Source organism: Tetrao urogallus, assembly GCF_951394365.1.
Source record: "Tetrao urogallus genome assembly, chromosome: 7".
Lineage (NCBI taxonomy): Eukaryota > Metazoa > Chordata > Aves > Galliformes > Phasianidae > Tetrao > Tetrao urogallus.
This window is the reverse complement of record NC_136820.1, coordinates 28,914,958-28,923,840: the sequence shown is the minus strand read 5'-3', so window position 1 is coordinate 28,923,840 and position 8,883 is coordinate 28,914,958. Positions and strand designations below refer to the sequence as shown.

At 36.7% G+C, this 8,883-nt stretch overlaps 1 protein-coding gene across 1 annotated transcript; it reads right to left on the bottom strand.

Moving 5' to 3' along the window:
* Positions 1-267: 267 nt before the first annotated feature.
* Positions 268-5,016, bottom strand: LOC306948464 (sterile alpha motif domain-containing protein 9-like; the record flags this gene model as incomplete). The annotated part of the gene is made up of 1 exon (XM_079538102.1): positions 268-5,016. The coding sequence occupies one exon, from the start codon at positions 5,014-5,016 to the stop codon at positions 268-270; it is 4,749 nt and encodes a 1,582-aa protein (XP_079394228.1).
* Between the last annotated feature and the right edge of the window lie 3,867 nt (positions 5,017-8,883).

Genomic DNA, 8,883 nt, shown 5'->3' with positions numbered 1-8,883 from the left:
AGGAGCATAAGGAAATGTTACATGATGTATGTTTTATAATATATATTCCTTCCTCTTACATTATACAAAAGTATGAGGATAGTGGTGAAGCATCCTCCCCTAGAAGTAATGGCAAAAAAGCTAACAAAGCAGGGTTGTTAAGAGTCATGGCATTTAAATTCCATCACATTTTCTAAATATTATGGTTTTGTTTTCTAAATATTATATTTTGTAATTTGTTTATTCATATATATAATTCATATGAAAATGCCGCTCTTATTGTTTAAATTATAGGCTTTGTATGTTGTATGCCAGGAGACCAGCAATAGAAAAACCAAGGTAAAAAGACACTCTTCGTATATTTGGGCCATTATTCAGTAGGCATGAAAGAGCAGGCTGTACTGGTATCCTAAAGGTTTCATCGCTGCCATAGTTTACATAGATAACTGTACCCTCAGCTCTCCCATCTAAAGGAAGCAAAAGATCATGAACAGCCTTTTCCTTCCAGATATTTCCTTTCTGCCATAGGGAATTCAGTTTTTGTTCTGGAAGTGAGCTAAAAAGCTGGTCTATCTTTCTTTTGTGAACAAATCTATTCAGACCACTGCCTTTTGCAAGATAGAAATGAGCCAAAGGTTGCTTGGAATGATGCACAGCTCCATAGAGCTTGTGGAAAGATTCACTTAGGCGCATAAGATAGTATTCCATCTTCCTGGAATCTTCATTTAGTTGTTTTCTATTTTCAGGCCAAAACAACAAGGAGGCAAGAAAGAAAGGCTCCACGCAGTATGAATTTGGTTCCACTCTGTCCAGAATACTTAGAAGTTGAATTCTCAGCTCCATAAAATGATGTAACTCAGTGGATTTAGGGTTAATGCAGTTCAGAACAACATTTGCCAAAATAAAATTCTGTTTTTCTTTTAGTGTTGCTTGTGAATTCTCATCACACAAAAATGCATATGCATTTACTATGTTTTCTATTTCTCTGTCATAATTTCTGTCATTTTTGTGAAGGTATGCCAAAAGTCCAGAAAACGAGTCTGCTTTGGAAGCCTCCACCATCTTTCTGAATGATTCTATTTTCTGAGTTAAGGGCCACCTTAAGAACTGCTGATTTCTCAGTTGATCAATGCTCCAATCACAAAATATTTTTGTGTATTTGGTGAAGCATTCTTGAACCTTTTTGTATATGTTTGCTTCAGTAATTTCTTTTTCATTCATCTGTGTTTTGAAAAACACAAAGTAGTCTTCAAAAAAATCAAATGCCCTTTTCAAATGTGATTGCAAATTATTTATAAAGCTGGAGTGACGTTTAAGTGCTGCAAAGATTTCACTCTCTATGTTTAAACCACTAATTTCTGATAGATGCTTTATCATGTTTTCTCTACACTGCAAGACTTCCTTGCTGATAAAAGGAACAAGCATAAGGACATCAATAATATAAAGACCAGTTTCTATCTCTCCCAGATAACCAGAAGTATTGTAACTTGGAAACTTTCTTTTAAGCTTTTGCCGCTGCGAACATTCATTGTGTTCATTTTCAGCTTGCTGCTGAGATAGTCTGAAAGCTTGTGAAGCACTGTGAGCAAGATCTAGCAGATGTTCCAGTTTCTCAGCTGTTAAACTTGCACTCTTTACATTGTGGTCTACCCAGTATCTTAGCTGGCTTTTAAAGATTCGACCTAGCGTATCTGATATGTATGAATTGTGTGGTGCTCGCTGCTTGGCTTCTTTGGCCCAGAATAAAGCTAAGTCAAAATTTTTTTCTTTGATGTAAAAGTATCTTGCTAAGACTTGGCAAATGAGAGCATTTTTCTTAAATCTAGTGGAAGCTTGTCTTAACACACATTCCACATTAACAGACTTCTCTTCTCTTTGAATGGCTTCAATTAAAGGGGAAAACAACGTATCTGACTCATCACCATGTTCTTTGCGCTGTCTAGTAATCAGCAACGTTTGTATGTCACAGATAAGTTTGTCTTTCTTTAATGAAGTCTCATAAAATAAATAAAATAAATCCTCATTCAATAACTGCAATATAATTTCACTTTTAGACAAGTCATAGATTAGCTTAAATTCTGTTAGGCAGGCACATGCTATCAATTTGTGAACAATACGTAGACCTCGGTATCTTGTGTGTTCCTGTATCTGAACATACATTAGAATATTAGAACAAATTCCCATTTTTTCTATCAGTCTGTCTTTGTTGCCAGTCTCTCGAGAATTAATTCCTAAGAATTCTTCACACAGTGATATTGGAAGTGTAGATGTTCCAACATAAGAGTTTAACAGTGTTAGATAGTAAACAAGTTGTGCTGGTTTAGAGGCTATATTCAAGTTATGCAAGGTTTTCTTTACTACTTTTTCTATGTACTTTGGATCAAAGTTTTTCTTCATAATCATAAATGAATAGAAACTGTCAGGATTTTTATGCACCTTTTCAATATCCTTTAGTTTCTGGTCAAAAGCTCTCTGCTCTTTTTCAGAAAGAATCTGTTTCAAAGAAATGCTATTCAAGGGGTTGATTGTGGAACTTTCATCAGGATTCTGAGATCTCATACAGTTTAGAATGATCACTAAAGGATTTACATACAGAATGCATTTTTCTGTTATAGCTTCCTCAATTTCTTTTTGCAGAAGATAGATGTTTTCTTGATCTTCAAAATCATCCACAAGAAGTAACACTGGCAAATAGCCACTGTTGTTGTTTGCTCCATAAGTGACTAAAGTTGTCAGCTGTGTTCCAAAGTTACCAGTTTTGTTTTTCAGAATGGCACATCTGAATTGCTTTCGGAGGTTCCAGAGGATATGCATAGCTAATGTTGTCCCGCCACAGCCAGGATGGTGGTAAAGGTTGACAGTTTCTACAGGTGACTGATTAGCACTGTTTGATAAAGACACAATCAGATTTTGAAGGTCTTCGTAACGATCCCTTGTGATAAAAACTGATGTATAATTTTCAGAAGAAAAATAAAAATTCCACCATGACACTTTACCTCCTCGATAAAAATCTTTTTCCTTCTCTTTCATGAATTTTTTAAATTGTTCTTTATCCTTCTCTATCTCTGTGTCCTTACATTCATTTTCACATAGGATTTCCAATGCTTCTACAAAATCTTCTTCCTTGTTTAGAACAGTGGTAGAACCACCAACAGATGGCAGAAGTCTTTTGGAAGACCTTGTCATTGATTTTGCTCTTGTGATAGTACCATTTACCATCTCCAGGGTTAAATTAGAAACACATTTGTTTGAAAGTTCTTCCTCTTTAATACCTCTAGCAAGAAGAAGATCTTTCCACCGCTGGTATGTACCTGTACCAATGCAAATGCAGACCATGTCTTCTAGTCCCTTTAGTTCTTGGTAAAATGTAATAAATGTCTCAGTAAAGGGATCCAATGGATTTTCCACTCGGGAAAGCAAAAGAAACACTACTAAAAATTTTCCGTTCTGCTTTACATCCTTGTGTGAAAGAAATGAAATCATTTTTCTGACTTCAGCAGCCCTATCTCGTTGCCACAGGGTGGGATCTAATGGTAGTTCTTTATTGCCTTTTAAGTCTGATCCACCATTGCAGAAAATCCAGTTGGTCTCCTGATGCAGTTTCAGCTTTTCAGCTTGTTCAGCAACTGAACCCGCCTTGTTTTCATAATGATATGGGAAGTGAATTTTGGCATTTAGATTTTTTTGATAAGTCTTAAATGCACCATTCATTTCTGATTCAAAATCAAAGTCAAGGACGGCAAACCATTTTATTTCCTGTAAAAAGTCTAAGTGTGACGTTTGACTTGGAAGGCATTTGTTTGTTACCAAAATGTGGTACTCATAATAAGAATCATCTAGCATGTGTCTGTTGCCAGTGAGCAGACTAACTAACTTTAGTCCTTCAAGTGTTGTCTTTTTTTGTTTTAAGTTGTATTCTTCTTCTGCTCTTTTACGGGAGTCTGCTAATGATGTCAAAGTACATGTAAATGTTTTAAATTCTTTTGTACCTTCAATATTTTTAGAACTAGCTCCATCCCGGATGAAGACAGCTTTTTTCCAACGCTTGCTTTTAAAATCATATATGTTAGTAGAGAAGTATTTTGTACCACATATAGAGTTTTGGGGAACCACATCTATTTCAATGACGAACAAATCTGATGGAGTTCCATTTGATAATAACACTTCCACAAATCTAGGCTCTCTAATGCAAGCTTTTGCAGTTCTGATGTATTCCCCAACAAAGTACTTTTCAATATATTTATTAAAATGGTCAATGTAGCCTTCTTTCTTGATAATTTTTATTCCTTCAATTTCCCCTTGTGGATTGTCACGCACTCCAAAATGAATAGTGCCATTTGTGCGAGAGTTCATGCAGGCTGAAGCAAACCTAAAGACTTCGTTGCTGAATTTCATCTTAATATCCTCTTCTAGGGCGTTCTCTGTGTTGGTAAGTAATTTGAATTCATGTGCTGGATCAATGAGATTGAGCGGCCCTGTTTCAGGAACATTAAGAATATTATGCTGCGTATATCGAGTACCATCACTGAAATTATCAAAAGGATGCGGCATACACATGTTTCTGGTTGGGTGCTGACTGCTTGACTGTGATTGCTCTGCTACATTCTCATCAGCTGTCTTTACCTCTCTGTTCTCTGTAGGCTCCATTTCAGAATCTTGCAATATACTGGAGTTCAATGACCCGTACTTCTTGCACTCTTTCTTTGCAATTTTACCATCCTCTTTACCATCAGCACCCTGTTCACTGCCTTCTTGTCCCATAGCCTGGTCTGAACTTTCATTGAGAATGCCATGCTTTTTCAGGAAATGGATGATTTGAACAGCAGGCCCATGAGGTATGTTCATATCCACAAGATCTGCTTTAGTCAACAGTTTCAAAGTAGAACCAGTTACCTCTTGACTATACAAGATTTCTGCATATTTCTGGTCAATATTAACATCTTCAATTAAGAATTGTTTGACTTCTTCTTTTGTCCACTTTTCAATATGTTGATATAAATGTAACATCTCTTTTTTCTCAGTGTTTGCATTTTCCATTCTTTAAGGAAAAAAAATCACAGTGTTACTAATACTGATTTATAATAGTCTATTTACTGAACAACTCATATTTCCTTGCTGCTGTCCACCATTAGTTCCTTCGTTCGTGTAATATGCCACATGGAATATAACAGTTCAATTAGAGGACATCAGGGGAACGTGAAGTCAGATCACATACAGGGCATTAATGGCTTCTAAGAGACATACTACTTTTTCTTATGGAATAATTTTATTTGAATCCTCTTTTCAAACTACTTCCATAGCTGACACTACATAAAAAATCGTGACTGATGTCTATTTGTCATCATCGGACACCAATTTGCAGTCATTCAGTTCATCCAATATAAAACACACAACTGGCTATCATAAAGCTTGCAATTTGATGGAGAAGCAAAATCAAATGCACAGAGGACTCTTTTCATTCTTAGATGTGGTTAGGTACTTGATTTGTCTAAATAACACTGCAAAGAGACAGTAAGGTAGAAATAAACTGCTGTGATTATTCAACTCTTGCTATTGCAAATGAAAAGAAGATCTTTTCCATGTTACCTTTTCAGTATGTTATGCATTCAAATACGGTTTCTCAAACAAAAACAAGGAGGTGAGCAGCATTTGTAGATGTGGGTGACAAGTAGGAGAGCATCTTACAATTCTCTTGGACTTAGTAAAAGTGGACTTTTTGCATAAACTTTGTGGAAGGGAAAGGAGGGAAAGGGAAGGGAAGGGAAGGGAAGGGAAGGGAAGGGAAGGGAAGGGAAGGGAAGGGAAGGGAAGGGAAGGGAAGGGAAGGGAAGGGAAGGGAAGGGAAGGGAAGGGAAGGGAAGGGAAGGGAAGGGAAGGGAAGGGAAGGGAAGGGAAGGGAAAGGAACATTTTTACTGAAAAGTGACCGATTTTACTTTATACTTTCCGTTATAATTTTTTTTTTTCTGAAATATTTAGTTTTTTATGGAATTACAGTCAGGTACAGTCATGGCACTGGTGGTAATATTCCACTCCATGTACTTTTCTTGTTGGTAGTGGATTGTTCTTAAGAAAAATAACTTCCTAAATACTTTTCTAGTAAAGAAATTTTATTTTCTACCATCCTAGCAAAATTTGTTCTTCAATCTATTATATGATTTCCTAAATTGTATACTTTAATAAGAAGTTTTATGTTACGGTTTATTACAGCTTGTGCTGGAATATTGTTGTTTTCATAGCTTTGGTCTCCTGATTTAACTAATGAACTGTCAGGGCAGAAGGAAAAGTGGGGAGCAGGCTGGGGAAACCTGCAGTTGTCTTTGCTCTTAAGGGACTCTTCCCTTTGTTCTCAGGAAAAGAAGGAAAACTAGTTTCTAGTTCTTCAAAATGACATTGAATTTAGGAGTGCAGATGAAGATGAACTCAGTTTCTATGTCAAAATGAAACTTGCTATCATATATAGTAGGAACTCCACCCAGAGTGTCTGAAAGCTGAGAAATGAAACTGAAACCAAAGTACTTCTCCAACTCGGAGACTGTATTCAGCCCAGCAGTATTGTTGTGTCCAGCCATTAGTCCTTTACAATTATAAAAGTATGATTTTGAATTCCACCAAACTTAAACTTGGTAATGGAGGCATGGTGCATGCCTAACATTGAAACAAATAGGTTTATGTCCTTTTTAACAGTCACTCTATGTTTTAGAGTTTGGAATAACCCCTAATGAAAGAAAGCTCTAGAATGGGATACCTTCATTTCCCGGTTTTGATGCATTGTTTCTAGATTTCATGTTACTGGTTAGTCAATGATTCTGACCCACTAAAATATTTTAAAGACACCTTTTTCCAGCACAGTGTCACTCTACAATATTATTGCTGCAGAATACTTTCTTTGAGGACATTTTCCCTGGGTTTAATTCAGCGTAATCTCCTAAAGCTAGTTTTCATGTGCAAAAATTTAACAGAAGATCTGGAAGAGTTTATTTTAGTAGATTATGGATCACTTAATGTATAAAACAAATGCCTTAGAAACATGAAATGGTATCAGACTAAGCCATCAGTTCTTCATAAGATATTCCAATATGCATGTACTTACTGTCACTTCTCTTCTGCAGTTTTCTTTCTACAGTTGTCCAGTAAGTGTATTTTGCTCAAGCAGGAAACCACAACATCTAAAATTCGTCTGAATTACTCTTCTAAATTAAAGAACAAAAACAAAACAAACAAAAAATTTAAAATCAGTTCATAAACTTCTAACAGAAGTCTGAGGTCAGAAATAGTAGGAAGGAAAGAAAGAGCATAGATCAGTTGGTTCAGTGGCAAAACCACATCTCTGGAGAAGAGGGATATCAGTGCTTTCTACAGAATATTTTATTATTCCTTACCTTTTCCTTACATGCTTCTGGTTTACCCTTCCATGGGTATGTCTGACATGCTGCAGACTGGGCAAGTCAGAAGCTGGGTGTTGCAGAGAAGCAGAAGGAAATAGGTGCAGGGTGTCTGGGAGGTTCAACTTATCTCCTCCCCTTTTGCTTTCTCTTTTACAAAGCAGGATTGCTTCTGTGTTTCTTCTGTTTTGGGAAAACACTGTAGTTCCTTTTGGAAATAAGAATTCTAATCTAGGATGCCTTTATTAAAACACTTATACTGTACTATCTTGAGCTATTATCCAGAAAACTGTGAAATTGCAAAACATGGAGTAATTTAATGAATATATTCATATTCTCAAGCAAGTAGAAAACTGGGATGAGGAGAAAAGAAGGGAAATAATATACAAAATGATTTTTGGGAATGTGAATATTCTACATTATAGGCACTTCTGAAGAATCAGTCATGGAATCAACAGAATCACAGAATGGCCAGGGTTGGAAGGGACCTCAAGGATCATGAATCTCCAACCCCACTGTGACATGCAGGACCACCAACCTCCCATCTAATACTAGACCAGGCTGCCCAGGGCCCCATCCAATCTGGCCTTGAACACCTCCAGGGACGGGGCATCCACAAGCTCTCTGGGCAGCCTGTTCCAGCACCTCACCACTCTCTCTGTGAAGAATTTCCACCTGACATCCAACCTAAATCTCCCCTCCCTCAACTTAAAACCATTTTCCCCTTGTCCTGCAGTTATCTACCATTTCAAAGAGTTGATTCTCCTCATGTCTGTAGTCTCCCTTTAGGTATTGAAAGGCTGCAATGAGGTCACCCCACAGCCTTCTTTTCTCCAGGCTGAACAAGCCCAGCTCCCTCAGCCGTCAAATTATCTCATTAATTATCTGTAATTGGTATTCCTATTATGGTCTTGAAGTGTCCTGGGGTTTTTAGCATGCAGAAGTGAATCTGGACACCTGCACTTTCTGTTGTGGTTACCTGAGTTGGGAGCATGGTGCTTATGAATCTCCTTCAGTGCCCCTTTTTTAGCAAATCTCCTTCAGTGCCCCTTTTTTAGCAAAGATTTTAGCAAAGAATGGGTTCAGGGGAAGCAAATTTAAGAGAGCAAATAAAACATAAATCTAGTAGGATATTTAACCTTGTGAAACCAATGCATCAGTCTGGCTTGATGGAAGTGGTTGAATTTTTGATGACTTCCCAAAGTGTTTGTCAGAGATTTTTGATGATATTTTGCTCTTCCTCTACTTCATCATTGATAACAGTTGCTCTCAAATGCAAAGAAGTGATGATATGAATCATGCATGATCATGAAATGGTTATTTCTCTCTAGTAAGAGAGGACTTATAAAAGTCTGGTAAAGAGATATGATTAAATTTTTTAGGTGAATGTCTGCAACTCTATACATTGCATTTGAAAATTTGCAGGTAATATATTTATGTCAGTTGAAAATGGAGATGCAAATATAACAAAAAAAATTTTTTTTTTGTGATCTTGAAACTTATTCTCAAATTCCTTCATCA